Source organism: Bacillus rossius (genome assembly GCF_032445375.1).
Source record: "Bacillus rossius redtenbacheri isolate Brsri chromosome 9 unlocalized genomic scaffold, Brsri_v3 Brsri_v3_scf9_1, whole genome shotgun sequence".
In the NCBI taxonomy this organism is placed as follows: Eukaryota; Metazoa; Arthropoda; class Insecta; order Phasmatodea; family Bacillidae; genus Bacillus; species Bacillus rossius.
In genome coordinates, this window is record NW_026962012.1 from 15,721,367 (window position 1) to 15,738,660 (window position 17,294).

Genomic DNA, 17,294 nt, shown 5'->3' on the forward strand with positions numbered 1-17,294 from the left:
TGCTCTTGTTCGTAGACATTGTTTAAAATTTTCACTGGAACAGCTATAAGCCGTTTCATTACAGCCCCAATATTTTGTACAAATTTGTACACGTGCATCGTTATCCGTTCGTATGGTTTCCTCCGCAGCTGGGAACACGCACTTGTACAGCATTTAAAAACATATATTTTGTAATACAGTACTGTCATAATATTTACACAAAATAAAAGCCAACAAATAAAATACAAACTGCCAAACACCACATATTGAGTCGATGTTGGCTTGAGTGCGGTTGTAAACTGAGCACCTATCAAGGCCAGCCCAGTATTCCCCTATTCTGGGTCCAGGATGTGAGGAGTGCGCACGCATCGTGACTGCTAGCTGTGCTATCTGGGCTGGCTGCTAGCTGGGCTATTTGGCCGTGGTATCTTGCTGGGCTATTTGGCAGTGGTATCTTGCTGGGCTATTTGGCAGTGGTATCTTGCTGGGCTATTTGGCCGTGGTATCTTGCTGGGCTATTTGGCCGTGGTATCTTGCTGGGCTATTTGGCCGTGGTATCTTTCTGGGCTATTTGGCCGTGGTATCTTGCTGGGCTATTTGGCCGTGGTATCTTGCTGGGATATTTGGCCGTGGTATCTTGCTGGGCCATTTGGCCGTGGTATCATGCTGGGCTATTTGGTCGTGGTATCTTGCTGGGCTATTTGGCCGTGGTATCTTGCTGGGCTATTTGGCCGTGGTATCTTGCTGGGCTATTTGGCCGTGGTATCTTGCTGGGCTATTTGGTCGTGGTATCTTGCTGGGCTATTTGGCCGTGGTATCTTGCTGGGCTATTTGGTCGTGGTATCTTGCTGGGCTATTTGGCCGTGGTATCTTGCTGGGCTATTTGGCCGTGGTATCTTGCTGGGCTATTTGGCCGTGGTATCTTGCTGGGCTTTTTGGCCGTGGCTGCTTGCTGGGCTATTTGGCCGTGGCTGATTGCTGGTGTCTGGGAATGTCTGCCTATGCTATCCGGGTCGTGGCTGCTAGCAGCTATAAATATTGCTATCCTGGCCCTGGGTGCTGTTGTTCTGGCCATGGGCACGCCTCGACTGAGGAACTTTCCGACTGACTACCAGCAAATAGAGACTCTAACTAGTAGGCCTGAATCATCGTTAGGCTTGCTCCAGTCTCGGCTATTTTTTGAGGGCAAGGTTTATTTTTAATTGAATCTTAAATATACGTGTTCATAAAAGGGTGTATTCGACTGTAATTAGCGTAGGCTGAGAGTTCTGTTCCATAATTAAGGGCTCCGCCTACCCGGACACACACATGCGGTGCGCAGAGCTTCAGGAAAAACAACGCGATTTCAAAACTACTCAAGATATCCCAGTGGGGTTTGCTTATGAAAAGCATTTAAGAGTTCGCTGAGGGCCAAAAAGTACTTTTGATTTTGGATTAAGTTTTTTAACTGTATTTTTATAAGAGTTAAAATGACTAAAACGCATATTTTCAGAGTTATTCTGAGGCTTAAAACAACCTGTACAGATTCTTGAAAGCACTTAAGGGAATTGCATTACACCTTTATCTTCATTTCTCGGCCATATAATGTTACGGTCACCGCTCAAATTTCACAGTTTTCCTGTGACGACTAAAAGACTGAGCGTCAGTTCAGAGCCTTGCGCTTAGAGGCGATACCGCGCTAGAAGCACCAGCGAGCGTCGCACTTATCATCCCGCCTCACAAACACACATACACCCCTGACGAGGTGGGCCCCTTAAGAGTGTAACCTGGACTTGTAATTTTAAAACTTAGCTCCTGTGAGGAAATATAGGCGGAGCGGACTCCGAACCGAGAAGGTGATCCATGTAGGGCGTGCCGCAAAGTACCAGCATGTCCTTTAGGAGCCAAGTTTATAACAAGTATTACATTCTTCTTCTCCTCTGTGAGTTGAAGGTGCTGACTAGTGGCTGGGTGGGACTGGGTGTAGTTGTTCACCCACCCAACCACCACTATTAGGTTCGTGTGAGCTCCTGGTTACAAAATACTTGTCAGGATAAAACAAGAAAGCCGAACCCCTGCGTGGTAGGCTTTATTCTGCCCCGACAGATCCTCTGGAGCCTTTATTCTACTTTGTTATTTATGCATGCCCATGGCACCCCGCATGTCTGCGCCCGGGGTTTTACCTGTGTCTACGCAGCCTTTACCTGGGCCTGACTGAGCATGGCTACATTCTAGACTTCAGCTAGGGAAGTTACTCGTGACATCAATTGCTGCCATAGCTGGCTAATGCCCTAGGATAGTACACAATGTCCACTCCCTACATGGATAATAACCCAACATAAATAGGCTTGTGCCTCAGACGCACCTAGCTCCCATCCTAACTCAGACCCTTCATACAAAATATAGTTTATTTTAGTGTGGTTAGGGAACAAAAGAGACAATATACTAGAAGTAAAGGTTGTCGCTTGAATATTTTACATTATTAGAATGGCTATTTAAACTATTTGCATAACAAAACTAATTTAAAAACATACTTTCATTGTAAATATATTCCTGCAGTTTCCTGTGTCATTAAGAATAATACGGCATACATCAGTGGCACCTCATTTGTCTGCGTGCAGAAGCTATAAACATATTTGTAGCTAGTGTTTATTGTGTCATCTGGTGTGCTGACCTTAAATAAATACACTGAACCATTCAGCAAGCTAATGTATAACCACTTATCGTAATTTGTCCGTGCATCTTTTCTGGAGCTCAAAGCTGTTGTACAACCTGTTAATTGTGTGTGTGTGCTTTTACGTACTTAAAGTTATTTCCGGCATAGAGAAGATTCATTAAGAGTGGTATTAATCATGCATTTGGTCACAACAGTGTACTTAGTTTATTTATAACGAACCAGAAAAAAACCTGCAAAAAATGAGTTTAATTGCTGTATCACTGTATTTGCCTATATCGTGGTAATATTTATTTGGTGAGTTAACTTCGAGCTTCATAGCACTGTACAATGACAATGCGATTTTGTAACGACTTATATTGAATGTTCGTGTATCGTGGCATCTTGCATGCAGATAGTAACAGCTGTGTTCTTCTTGGCAAAGAGCGTATACAGGAAGTAGTTGTTGCATAAGTGGCAGTGTACAGTGTACAGCCTTGTAACAATGTGCAGCATGTCCACAGCTGCCTGGATCGTGGCGACTGGTGTTCGGAGTGGCATCTGGCGTTCTGGTGGTTACTGCTGTGTTCTTCATGGCAGTGGGCAGTGGCAGTGTACAGCCTTGTAACAATGTGCAGCATGTCCACAGCTTCCTGGATCGTGGCGACTGGTGTTCGGAGTGGCATCTGGCGTGCTGGTGGTTACTGCTGTGTTCTTCATGGCAGTGGGCAGTGGCAGTGTACAGTCTTGTAACAATGTGCAGCATGTCCACAGCTTCCTGGATCGTGGCGAATGGTGTTCGGAGTAGCATCTGGCGTGCTGGTGGTTACTGCTGTGTTCTTCATGGCAGTGGGCAGTGGCAGTGTACAGTCTTGTAACAATGTGCAGCATGTTCACAGCTTCCTGGATCGTGGCGACTGGTGTTCGGAGTGGCATCCGGCGTGCTGGTGGTTACTGCTGTGTTCTTCATGGCAGTGGGCAGTGGCAGTGTACAGACTTTTAACAATGTGCAGCATGTCCACAGCTTCCTGGATCGTGGCGACTGGTGTTCGGAGTGGCATCTGGCGTGCTGGTGGTTACTGCTGTGTTCTTCATGGCAGTGGGCAGTGGCAGTGTACAGTCTTGTCACAATGTGCAGCATGTCCACAGCTTCCTGGATCGTGGCGACTGGTGTTCGGAGTGGCATCTGGCGTGCTGGTGGTTACTGCTGTGTTCTTCATGGCAGTGGGCAGTGGCAGTGTACAGTCTTGTAACAATGTGCAGCATGTCCACAGCTTCATGGATCGTGGCGACTGGTGTTCGGAGTGGCATCTGGCGTGCTGGTGGTTACTGCTGTGTTCTTCATGGCAGTGGGCAGTGGCAGTGTACAGCCTTGTAACAATGTGCAGCATGTCCACAGCTTCCTGGATCGTGGCGACTGGTGTTCGGAGTGGCATCCGGCGTGCTGGTGGTTACTGCTGTGTTCTTCATGGCAGTGGGCAGTGGCAGTGTACAGCCTTGTAACAATGTGCAGCATGTCCACAGCTTCCTGGATCGTGGCGACTGGTGTTCGGAGTGGCATCTGGCGTGCTGGTGGTTACTGCTGTGTTCTTCATGGCAGTGGGCAGTGGCAGTGTACAGCCTTGTAACAATTTTCAGCATGTCCACAGCTTCCTGGATCGTGGCGACTGGTGTTCGGAGTGGCATCTGGCGTGCTGGTGGTTACTGCTGTGTTCTTCATGGCAGTGGGCAGTGGCAGTGTACAGCCTTGTAACAATGTGCAGCATGTCCACAGCTTCCTGGATCGTGGCGACTGGTGTTCGGAGTGGCATCTGGCGTGCTGGTGGTTACTGCTGTGTTCTTCATGGCAGTGGGCAGTGGCAGTGTACAGCCTTGTAACAATGTGCAGCATGTCCACAGCTTCCTGTATCGTGGCGACTGGTGTTCGGAGTGGCATCCGGCGTGCTGGTGGTTACTGCTGTGTTCTTCATGGCAGTGGGCAGTGGCAGTGTACAGCCTTGCAACAATGTGCAGCATGTCCACAGCTTCCTGGATCGTGGCGACTGGTGTTCGGAGTGGCATCCGGCGTGCTGGTGGTTACTGCTGTGTTCTTCATGGCAGTGGGCAGTGGCAGTGTACAGCCTTGTAACAATGTGCAGCATGTCCACAGCTTCCTGGATCGTGGCGACTGGTGTTCGGAGTGGCATCTGGCGTGCTGGTGGTTACTGCTGTGTTCTTCATGGCAGTGGGCAGTGGCAGTGTACAGCCTTGTAACAATTTTCAGCATGTCCACAGCTTCCTGGATCGTGGCGACTGGTGTTCGGAGTGGCATCTGGCGTGCTGGTGGTTACTGCTGTGTTCTTCATGGCAGTGGGCAGTGGCAGTGTACAGCCTTGTAACAATGTGCAGCATGTCCACAGCTTCCTGGATCGTGGCGACTGGTGTTCGGAGTGGCATCTGGCGTGCTGGTGGTTACTGCTGTGTTCTTCATGGCAGTGGGCAGTGGCAGTGTACAGCCTTGTAACAATGTGCAGCATGTCCACAGCTTCCTGTATCGTGGCGACTGGTGTTCGGAGTGGCATCCGGCGTGCTGGTGGTTACTGCTGTGTTCTTCATGGCAGTGGGCAGTGGCAGTGTACAGCCTTGTAACAATGTGCAGCATGTCCACAGCTTCCTGTATCGTGGCGACTGGTGTTCGGAGTGGCATCCGGCGTGCTGGTGGTTACTGCTGTGTTCTTCATGGCAGTGGGCAGTGGCAGTGTACAGCCTTGTAACAATGTGCAGCATGTCCACAGCTTCCTGGATCGTGGCGACTGGTGTTCGGAGTGGCATCTGGCGTGCTGGTGGTTACTGCTGTGTTCTTCATGGCAGTGGGCAGTGGCAGTGTACAGCCTTGTAACAATGTGCAGCATGTCCACAGCTTCCTGGATCGTGGCGACTGGTGTTCGGAGTGGCATCTGGCGTGCTGGTGGTTACTGCTGTGTTCTTCATGGCAGTGGGCAGTGGCAGTGTACAGCCTTGTAACAATGTGCAGCATGTCCACAGCTTCCTGGATCGTGGCGACTGGTGTTCGGAGTGGCATCTGGCGTGCTGGTGGTTACTGCTGTGTTCTTCATGGCAGTGGGCAGTGGCAGTGTACAGCCTTGTAACAATGTGCAGCATGTCCACAGCTTCCTGAATCGTGGCGACTGGTGTTCGGAGTGGCATCTGGCGTGCTGGTGGTTACTGCTGTGTTCTTCATGGCAGTGGGCAGTGGCAGTGTACAGCCTTGTAACAATTTTCAGCATGTCCACAGCTTCCTGGATCGTGGCGACTGGTGTTCGGAGTGGCATCTGGCGTGCTGGTGGTTACTGCTGTGTTCTTCATGGCAGTGGGCAGTGGCAGTGTACAGCCTTGTAACAATGTGCAGCATGTCCACAGCTTCCTGGATCGTGGCGACTGGTGTTCGGAGTGGCATCTGGCGTGCTGGTGGTTACTGCTGTGTTCTTCATGGCAGTGGGCAGTGGCAGTGTACAGCCTTGTAACAATGTGCAGCATGTCCACAGCTTCCTGAATCGTGGCGACTGGTGTTCGGAGTGGCATCTGGCGTGCTGGTGGTTACTGCTGTGTTCTTCATGGCAGTGGGCAGTGGCAGTGTACAGCCTTGTAACAATTTTCAGCATGTCCACAGCTTCCTGGATCGTGGCGACTGGTGTTCGGAGTGGCATCTGGCGTGCTGGTGGTTACTGCTGTGTTCTTCATGGCAGTGGGCAGTGGCAGTGTACAGCCTTGTAACAATGTGCAGCATGTCCACAGCTTCCTGGATCGTGGCGACTGGTGTTCGGAGTGGCATCTGGCGTGCTGGTGGTTACTGCTGTGTTCTTCATGGCAGTGGGCAGTGGCAGTGTACAGCCTTGTAACAATGTGCAGCATGTCCACAGCTTCCTGGATCGTGGCGACTGGTGTTCGGAGTGGCATCCGGCGTGCTGGTGGTTACTGCTGTGTTCTTCATGGCAGTGGGCAGTGGCAGTGTACAGTCTTGTAACAATGTGCAGCATGTCCACAGCTTCCTGGATCGTGGCGACTGGTGTTCGGAGTGGCATCTGGCGTGCTGGTGGTTACTGCTGTGTTCTTCATGGCAGTGGGCAGTGGCAGTGTACAGCCTTGTAACAATGTGCAGCATGTCCACAGCTTCCTGGATCGTGGCGACTGGTGTTCGGAGTGGCATCCGGCGTGCTGGTGGTTACTGCTGTGTTCTTCATGGCAGTGGGCAGTGGCAGTGTACAGTCATGGAACAATCCTCAGGAGCGTATCCCTGGTCGACCTACGTCACAGGATCTTCGCACCAGTCGCAGGTATATATACCTACCTGCCTGCCGATAGTGATTTCATCAGTTTCATCTTGACCCGAATAGTCCTTCCCACAAAATATTTTATGTGCTTTGATGTACCTTGGTTAGTTCAAAGTTTGCTAATTCAAAATTTTATTAAATATCTTAAAATAAAAAATCCAAATAATATTATAATATTTTTAAAGTATAAAAACGTTTATTTATATCCACATGGCAGATATAATTCATTATCAAACTACCATATAAGCTCTAAGCCCTAATATTTTATGAATGAGTTTTACTTAGTTTTAAAAATTTCCTTCGAGTACGTTATCATCTTGGATGGAAAGTCATCCAAAAATTAGCTTAGATTGGTTATAAATTATAAAATGTTATAATTCGTTTTAATCAGCACACAATAAAACTGAGAACACAAATTTGTTTTTCAATTATCCCTCCACATATGCGGAATATAAACGATTACCTTAAAAATAATAAAATATTATTATTGGCATTCCTAAGCCATTAGGTGTATATTGAAAGATCACTTTAGAAACATATTATTTTGGTTTAGAACATATGTTTTTTTGCAGTGTGGTTGGAAATGGAGTTACTCTATGATATTAATTATTAAAAATCATAAAATGCAATAAAATATCAATTTGACATTATATTTCCAGAAATATGACTCATTAGGAATTTGTTTTTTTTTCTGCAAAAAAAATTAACAAATTCCTAAAGGGTCCATGTTCTAATAAATTATTTGATATACATAAAAATAACAAAAAAAAATATTTATCAAAAACAAATATTGTTTCATAAAAACACATTCTAAGTACATTTTTTATTCTCTTACAAATTGTAATTTCAACTCAAACGATATTTATCTGAAGATTTAAAAACTAATACACAAAAATTTATTAATTCAATAACAATAATAAATAATAATATTTTTAATTATTATGATATTTGTAATAGGAACTTTTTTAAGTTATTAGATAAAAAATACTATTCAACAAATAATTTTGGCTAATTTAAAACATCAAACACAGAATAACAACAAAATAAGAAAAAAACAAGGTATGGTAATAAAATATGGAAAAACAGTTGATAAAAAAATTATTTCATATCAACTCGTGATGTTATGATATATTTATATTGCCGAAGACTGGAAAAAACTGAAAACGTTTTGAAAAATTCTGTGTGTTGTTGCAATCCAGCGTGCATTGTGAAGCAAGACCACACACCAGCTATCTTAGCACAAAAATTGTGTGTCTGCAAAATGTGCACCGCGAAAGTCATCAAGCCTTCAGCTATAATGTAGTTGCAAGAGTGTGTGTGTTGTTGCAGTCACAGCCTGCCCGGTGAGGCCAGCCCGCACGCTGCTGTCATAGCGCAACTGCTGGTGGACCTGCGGACCGAGCGCCGTGGCAGTTTCAGTACTGCACAAGCCTTCAGAGAGCTATGATGTAGTTGCAAGAGTGTGTGTGTTGTTGCAGTCACAGCCTGCCCGGTGAGGCCAGCCCGCACGCTGCTGTCATAGCGCAACTGCTGGTGGACCTGCGGACCGAGCGCCGTGGCAGTCTTCAGTACTGCACAAGCCTTCAGAGAGCTATGATGTAGTTGCAAGAGTGTGTGTGTTGTTGCAGTCACAGCCTGCCTGGTGAGGCCAGCCCGCACGCTGCTGTCATAGCGCAACTGCTGGTGGACCTGCGGACCGAGCGCCGTGGCAGTCTTCAGTACTGCACGAGCCTTCAGAGAGCTATAATGTAGTTGCAAGAGTGTGTGTGTTGTTGCAGTCACAGCCTGCCCGGTGAGGCCAGCCCGCACGCTGCTGTCATAGCGCAACTGCTGGTGGACCTGCGGACCGAGCGCCGTGGCAGTCTTCAGTACTGCACAAGCCTTCAGAGAGCTATGATGTAGTTGCAAGAGTGTGTGTGTTGTTGCAGTCACAGCCTGCCCGGTGAGGCCAGCCCGCACGCTGCTGTCATAGCGCAACTGCTGGTGGACCTGCGGACCGAGCGCCGTGGCAGTCTTCAGTACTGCACGAGCCTTCAGAGAGCTATAATGTAGTTGCAAGAGTGTGTGTGTTGTTGCAGTCACAGCCTGCCCGGTGAGGCCAGCCCGCACGCTGCTGTCATAGCGCAACTGCTGGTGGACCTGCGGACCGAGCGCCGTGGCAGTCTTCAGTACTGCACAAGCCTTCAGAGAGCTATAATGTAGTTGCAAGAGTGTGTGTGTTGTTGCAGTCACAGCCTGCCCGGTGAGGCCAGCCCGCACGCTGCTGTCATAGCGCAACTGCTGGTGGACCTGCGGACCGAGCGCCGTGGCAGTCTTCAGTACTGCACAAGCCTTCAGAGAGCTATGATGTAGTTGCAAGAGTGTGTGTGTTGTTGCAGTCACAGCCTGCCCGGTGAGGCCAGCCCGCACGCTGCTGTCATAGCGCAACTGCTGGTGGACCTGCGGACCGAGCGCCGTGGCAGTCTTCAGTACTGCACAAGCCTTCAGAGAGCTATGATGTAGTTGCAAGAGTGTGTGTGTTGTTGCAGTCACAGCCTGCCCGGTGAGGCCAGCCCGCACGCTGCTGTCATAGCGCAACTGCTGGTGGACCTGCGGACCGAGCGCCGTGGCAGTCTTCAGTACTGCACGAGCCTTCAGAGAGCTATGATGTAGTTGCAAGAGTGTGTGTGTTGTTGCAGTCACAGCCTGCCCGGTGAGGCCAGCCCGCACGCTGCTGTCATAGCGCAACTGCTGGTGGACCTGCGGACCGAGCGCCGTGGCAGTCTTCAGTACTGCACAAGCCTTCAGAGAGCTATGATGTAGTTGCAAGAGTGTGTGTGTTGTTGCAGTCACAGCCTGCCCGGTGAGGCCAGCCCGCACGCTGCTGTCATAGCGCAACTGCTGGTGGACCTGCGGACCGAGCGCCGTGGCAGTCTTCAGTACTGCACGAGCCTTCAGAGAGCTATAATGTAGTTGCAAGGGAGCGAGTGTTGTTGCAGTCACAGCCTGCCCGGTGAGGCCAGCCCGCACGCTGCTGTCATAGCGCAACTGCTGGTGGACCTGCGGACCGAGCGCCGTGGCAGTCTTCAGTACTGCACAAGCCTTCAGAGAGCTATAATGTAGTTGCAAGGGAGCGAGTGTTGTTGCAGTCACAGCCTGCCCGGTGAGGCCAGCCCGCACGCTGCTGTCATAGCGCAACTGCTGGTGGACCTGCGGACCGAGCGCCGTGGCAGTCTTCAGTACTGCACAAGCCTTCAGAGAGCTATGATGTAGTTGCAAGAGTGTGTGTGTTGTTGCAGTCACAGCCTGCCCGGTGAGGCCAGCCCGCACGCTGCTGTCATAGCGCAACTGCTGGTGGACCTGCGGACCGAGCGCCGTGGCAGTCTTCAGTACTGCACGAGCCTTCAGAGAGCTATAATGTAGTTGCAAGGGAGCGAGTGTTGTTGCAGTCACAGCCTGCCCGGTGAGGCCAGCCCGCACGCTGCTGTCATAGCGCAACTGCTGGTGGACCTGCGGACCGAGCGCCGTGGCAGTCTTCAGTACTGCACAAGCCTTCAGAGAGCTATGATGTAGTTGCAAGAGTGTGTGTGTTGTTGCAGTCACAGCCTGCCTGGTGAGGCCAGCCCGCACGCTGCTGTCATAGCGCAACTGCTGGTGGACCTGCGGACCGAGCGCCGTGGCAGTCTTCAGTACTGCACAAGCCTTCAGAGAGCTATAATGTAGTTGCAAGAGTGTGTGTGTTGTTGCAGTCACAGCCTGCCCGGTGAGGCCAGCCCGCACGCTGCTGTCATAGCGCAACTGCTGGTGGACCTGCGGACCGAGCGCCGTGGCAGTCTTCAGTACTGCACAAGCCTTCAGAGAGCTATAATGTAGTTGCAAGAGTGTGTGTGTTGTTGCAGTCACAGCCTGCCTGGTGAGGCCAGCCCGCACGCTGCTGTCATAGCGCAACTGCTGGTGGACCTGCGGACCGAGCGCCGTGGCAGTCTTCAGTACTGCACAAGCCTTCAGAGAGCTATGATGTAGTTGCAAGAGTGTGTGTGTTGTTGCAGTCACAGCCTGCCTGGTGAGGCCAGCCCGCACGCTGCTGTCATAGCGCAACTGCTGGTGGACCTGCGGACCGAGCGCCGTGGCAGTCTTCAGTACTGCACGAGCCTTCAGAGAGCTATAATGTAGTTGCAAGAGTGTGTGTGTTGTTGCAGTCACAGCCTGCCCGGTGAGGCCAGCCCGCACGCTGCTGTCATAGCGCAACTGCTGGTGGACCTGCGGACCGAGCGCCGTGGCAGTCTTCAGTACTGCACAAGCCTTCAGAGAGCTATGATGTAGTTGCAAGAGTGTGTGTGTTGTTGCAGTCACAGCCTGCCCGGTGAGGCCAGCCCGCACGCTGCTGTCATAGCGCAACTGCTGGTGGACCTGCGGACCGAGCGCCGTGGCAGTCTTCAGTACTGCACGAGCCTTCAGAGAGCTATAATGTAGTTGCAAGAGTGTGTGTGTTGTTGCAGTCACAGCCTGCCCGGTGAGGCCAGCCCGCACGCTGCTGTCATAGCGCAACTGCTGGTGGACCTGCGGACCGAGCGCCGTGGCAGTCTTCAGTACTGCACAAGCCTTCAGAGAGCTATAATGTAGTTGCAAGAGTGTGTGTGTTGTTGCAGTCACAGCCTGCCCGGTGAGGCCAGCCCGCACGCTGCTGTCATAGCGCAACTGCTGGTGGACCTGCGGACCGAGCGCCGTGGCAGTCTTCAGTACTGCACAAGCCTTCAGAGAGCTATGATGTAGTTGCAAGAGTGTGTGTGTTGTTGCAGTCACAGCCTGCCCGGTGAGGCCAGCCCGCACGCTGCTGTCATAGCGCAACTGCTGGTGGACCTGCGGACCGAGCGCCGTGGCAGTCTTCAGTACTGCACAAGCCTTCAGAGAGCTATGATGTAGTTGCAAGAGTGTGTGTGTTGTTGCAGTCACAGCCTGCCCGGTGAGGCCAGCCCGCACGCTGCTGTCATAGCGCAACTGCTGGTGGACCTGCGGACCGAGCGCCGTGGCAGTCTTCAGTACTGCACGAGCCTTCAGAGAGCTATGATGTAGTTGCAAGAGTGTGTGTGTTGTTGCAGTCACAGCCTGCCCGGTGAGGCCAGCCCGCACGCTGCTGTCATAGCGCAACTGCTGGTGGACCTGCGGACCGAGCGCCGTGGCAGTCTTCAGTACTGCACAAGCCTTCAGAGAGCTATGATGTAGTTGCAAGAGTGTGTGTGTTGTTGCAGTCACAGCCTGCCCGGTGAGGCCAGCCCGCACGCTGCTGTCATAGCGCAACTGCTGGTGGACCTGCGGACCGAGCGCCGTGGCAGTCTTCAGTACTGCACGAGCCTTCAGAGAGCTATAATGTAGTTGCAAGGGAGCGAGTGTTGTTGCAGTCACAGCCTGCCCGGTGAGGCCAGCCCGCACGCTGCTGTCATAGCGCAACTGCTGGTGGACCTGCGGACCGAGCGCCGTGGCAGTCTTCAGTACTGCACAAGCCTTCAGAGAGCTATAATGTAGTTGCAAGGGAGCGAGTGTTGTTGCAGTCACAGCCTGCCCGGTGAGGCCAGCCCGCACGCTGCTGTCATAGCGCAACTGCTGGTGGACCTGCGGACCGAGCGCCGTGGCAGTCTTCAGTACTGCACAAGCCTTCAGAGAGCTATGATGTAGTTGCAAGAGTGTGTGTGTTGTTGCAGTCACAGCCTGCCCGGTGAGGCCAGCCCGCACGCTGCTGTCATAGCGCAACTGCTGGTGGACCTGCGGACCGAGCGCCGTGGCAGTCTTCAGTACTGCACGAGCCTTCAGAGAGCTATAATGTAGTTGCAAGGGAGCGAGTGTTGTTGCAGTCACAGCCTGCCCGGTGAGGCCAGCCCGCACGCTGCTGTCATAGCGCAACTGCTGGTGGACCTGCGGACCGAGCGCCGTGGCAGTCTTCAGTACTGCACAAGCCTTCAGAGAGCTATGATGTAGTTGCAAGAGTGTGTGTGTTGTTGCAGTCACAGCCTGCCTGGTGAGGCCAGCCCGCACGCTGCTGTCATAGCGCAACTGCTGGTGGACCTGCGGACCGAGCGCCGTGGCAGTCTTCAGTACTGCACAAGCCTTCAGAGAGCTATAATGTAGTTGCAAGAGTGTGTGTGTTGTTGCAGTCACAGCCTGCCCGGTGAGGCCAGCCCGCACGCTGCTGTCATAGCGCAACTGCTGGTGGACCTGCGGACCGAGCGCCGTGGCAGTCTTCAGTACTGCACAAGCCTTCAGAGAGCTATAATGTAGTTGCAAGAGTGTGTGTGTTGTTGCAGTCACAGCCTGCCTGGTGAGGCCAGCCCGCACGCTGCTGTCATAGCGCAACTGCTGGTGGACCTGCGGACCGAGCGCCGTGGCAGTCTTCAGTACTGCACAAGCCTTCAGAGAGCTATGATGTAGTTGCAAGAGTGTGTGTGTTGTTGCAGTCACAGCCTGCCTGGTGAGGCCAGCCCGCACGCTGCTGTCATAGCGCAACTGCTGGTGGACCTGCGGACCGAGCGCCGTGGCAGTCTTCAGTACTGCACAAGCCTTCAGAGAGCTATGATGTAGTTGCAAGAGTGTGTGTGTTGTTGCAGTCACAGCCTGCCTGGTGAGGCCAGCCCGCACGCTGCTGTCATAGCGCAACTGCTGGTGGACCTGCGGACCGAGCGCCGTGGCAGTCTTCAGTACTGCACGAGCCTTCAGAGAGCTATAATGTAGTTGCAAGAGTGTGTGTGTTGTTGCAGTCACAGCCTGCCTGGTGAGGCCAGCCCGCACGCTGCTGTCATAGCGCAACTGCTGGTGGACCTGCGGACCGTGCGCCGTGGCAGTCTTCAGTACTGCACAAGCCTTCAGAGAGCTATGATGTAGTTGCAAGAGTGTGTGTGTTGTTGCAGTCACAGCCTGCCCGGTGAGGCCAGCCCGCACGCTGCTGTCATAGCGCAACTGCTGGTGGACCTGCGGACCGAGCGCCGTGGCAGTCTTCAGTACTGCACGAGCTTGGAGGCCGTCGTGGAAGTTGTTCAGGCCGAGGTGAGTTGTTGCGTCTTGCTTTTTAATTTTCCTTTCCACAACACAAATGCAGGATAACTTAAACACTGGACTGTGATGAAGAAATACCCTTTGAATAAAAATTTTTGCACTATTATAAGTAAACTTTTCACAGTAACTTTGCCCACCACTTTAATTTTGCATTGCATGGTTAACTAGTATTTTGTTATGAATTTCAATCCGAAAGTATAGCGTTTGAAACATTCTTCTGGTGCGAATGGTAACTGGCATGTTTGACATTATGAGGCAGAGAAATAGCATCTGCCCATAGGTGTTGCTAACAGAACCATTTACAGCACATTTTTATTATTTCCCTTTGCTATATTATTTTCTGTCTCTAGAAAGAATAAAACGCCATTCACATCACTAACCATTAAATATTGCATTTAATCTTCTTTGTTAGTATCAATTTTGCGACATGCTAGTGAATGCCATCACAAAAAAAAAATTTTTTTATTATAATAGCTACAATTCCAAAGTTTTCATGATATTGACACCAACTATTCTTCATCTTTGGTGGTTAGCAAATGGTGTTATGTTCTTTGCCTCAACCATGTATTCACCCATAATTGCGCTATCATTTCTGTAGTAAACTCACCATTCGAATGAAATTTAGACTTCGGTCTCCAATATTTTAAGGTAAGCCTACTGCAAGTTGTCTCAATATGACGGATAATGGATAACATTGACTAAAGACATGAAGACTTCATAATTATTGTCGACCATGTCTGTCAGCTTCACCCGGTATTTGCTTCTAGCGCAGAGCCTAAATGTAGTTAGGTAAATTCTGAGTCATAATTAAATCAACAGACCTTCTGAAATTATATCTCCAGTAAATTATTATATCTGATTGAATATTTTGTTGCTTTCAACCCCCAGATTCCAATAACTTTTCTTTTCCTTCTTTCCTCGCTCTCAAGGAAACATATTCATACAGTTTCTAGATCAGTTTATAATTATTGTGCTGACAGTTGAGTAGTACTATCACTTACCTTACAGAGAATATTCAGTCAGACGACGAGGTGATTGAGTGAATGTGGTTTAATGTGTGTTTACCCTGCAGGTGATGAACTGCACATCCACTTGACTGAACAACAGTTATGGGTTAGCTTTCCAGTATATTGGAGAGTGTAATTACATTCTAGTGACTGTGGCAGCTTGATTACATCTGCCTATATAAAGTGGTCACACTTGTCAGCCTTTATTGTCTAAACAAGAGGCACCAATACAGTTGCTGAAAGTAGGAATCACATGGTTGCAATTATGTATTGATGCAATAGAACCCCCATACACTTTACATTGTACATAAGTATTATCTTTTGAGAATATTTTTAATACAATTAAGAAACTAAATACATTTTTATTTTCCAACATAATATGATTTGTTGTTTTTGACTAATGAAACAGAACTTACGTATAATCTACAAAATATCAATTTCGGTACAACCACTACTGGTACCATGTAGCTAGTGACATAATATTTCACTACAACCTTGTAGACATTAGATAATATTTCTGTTTATTTTTAACGATTGTGCTTCTTCACCCACAACTGTGCAATAACAATGTCCAGTTTGTTGTTTGCATGGGTTTATCATGGGTGAAGGTGAGTATAATAATTGTTGTGCTTTACAGTGGTTAAAAAATTTTGATGATATATCCACCCAATTAATACAATGCAATAATTTATTGTGGTTTGCGAATTTTTTTCAAGTAGCTACAATTTGTAATTATTTTTAATATTTAGAAAAGAATGTAAGTAGTTTATAGCTATTTTGAAGACATGTGGTGTTGACTGGTCTCTCTTCCAATCTCTTCCCAGCCCACGAATAGGCGGAGTGGTAAAGCTATAATTGTGCATGTGTGTGCGCGTGTGTGTGCACAGCTGGAGGAGTGTAGCGGTGGCGCGAGGAAAGAGTCGAGTCCGTGCCTCCTCAAGGAGAACCTGCGCAAGAGAGCGGCGCAGGGCGACAGTCTCCTGTCGCGTGTGTGAGTGCCAACCTAGGAACATGCAACGTACACAAGGTGACAGTCTCCTGTCGCGTGTGTGAGTGCCAACCTAGGAACATGCACCGTACACAAGGTGACAGTCTCCTGTCGCATGTGTGAGTGCCAACCAAGGAACATGCACCGTACACAAGGTGACAGTCTGCTGTCGCGTGTGTGAGTGCCAACCTAGGAACATGCACCGTACACAAGGTGACAGTCTGCTGTCGCGTGTGTGAGTGCCAACCTAGGAACATGCACCGTACACAAGGTGACAGACTGCTGTCGCGTGTGTGAGTGCCAACCTAGGAACATGCAACGTTCACAAGGTGATATTCTGCTGTCACGTGTGTGAGTGCCAACCTAGGAACATGCAAGGTACACAAGGTGACAGACTGCGGTCGCGTGTGTGAGTGCCAACCTAGGTACATGCACCGTATACAAGGTGACAGTCTGCTGTCGCGTGTGTGAGTGCCAACCTAGGAACATGCACTGTACACAAGGTGACAGTCTGCTGTCACGTGTGTGAGTAACAACCTAGGAACATGCACCGTACACAAGGTGACAGTCTGCTGTCACGTGTGTGAGTGCCCACCTAGGAACATGCACTGTACACAAGGTGACAGTCTGCTGACGCGTGTGTGAGTGCCCACCTAGGAACATGCACTGTACACAAGGTGACAGTCTGCTGTCACGTGAGTGAGTGCCCACCTGTGCCTTTACATGCCCTGAACACATTCTGGCTGCTAGAAGCTGCCATCATCTACTGCTGTGGATGCGGATCTGCAGTTTCTGAAGAGGATATTGTCATATGTTGCTACTTATGTTATTTATTAGCCATTGTAGTTTCACCCTACAAGCTTGTCACCTAAACAAATTTAATATTGGATATTTATTCACAAAAATGTACATCATTGTTATAACTGCAATATTTTCGTTAATATGCTATGCTATGTAAATATGTTATGACGAAATGTTATTTATTATGATCTTTCGTACTTTGGTTATTTTTCACTTGTGTAACTCGTGTAGCATCATAAGAATAAAATATACATTTTTAAAACACTAGTTATTACTTTTCTCAAAATGCGTTGTACTTAATTATATAAGAGACTCTTTGTGATAGTGTTTTTATGTTAAGTAGATCCCAATAATATCCATTAGTTGTAGACATGGAACTGCAATGTAAATACACTGATTTTCATTATGACATGTATCAAAGTAAATTTATACACTTAACTAAGAAAAAAATTATATACCACAAGTTTTCTTAATTTTTTACTTACACAATCACCATTCTTATTAGTAAAATACGATGATATACATACACATATAATTATTTTTAAATAATATTT

The 17,294-nt window shown here is 49.1% G+C and overlaps 1 protein-coding gene across 2 annotated transcripts in view; it reads left to right on the forward strand.

Moving 5' to 3' along the window:
- Positions 1-17,002, forward strand: part of LOC134542673 (sialin-like) — an 87,030-nt gene extending 70,028 nt beyond the window's left edge. Inside the window, exons 12-14 of one of the 2 annotated variants that reach the window (XR_010076843.1) lie at positions 6,761-6,924; positions 13,800-14,173; positions 15,776-17,002. Coding sequence is in view for 1 of the 2 variants with exons in the window: in XM_063387111.1 (XP_063243181.1) it covers positions 6,761-6,924; positions 13,800-13,935; positions 15,839-15,946 (408 nt within the window). In the remaining variant the exon portion in view is untranslated. The remainder of the gene's footprint in view (positions 1-6,760; positions 6,925-13,799; positions 14,174-15,775) is intronic. The other variant, XM_063387111.1, reaches the window with a different exon arrangement.
- Positions 17,003-17,294: the final 292 nt, after the last annotated feature.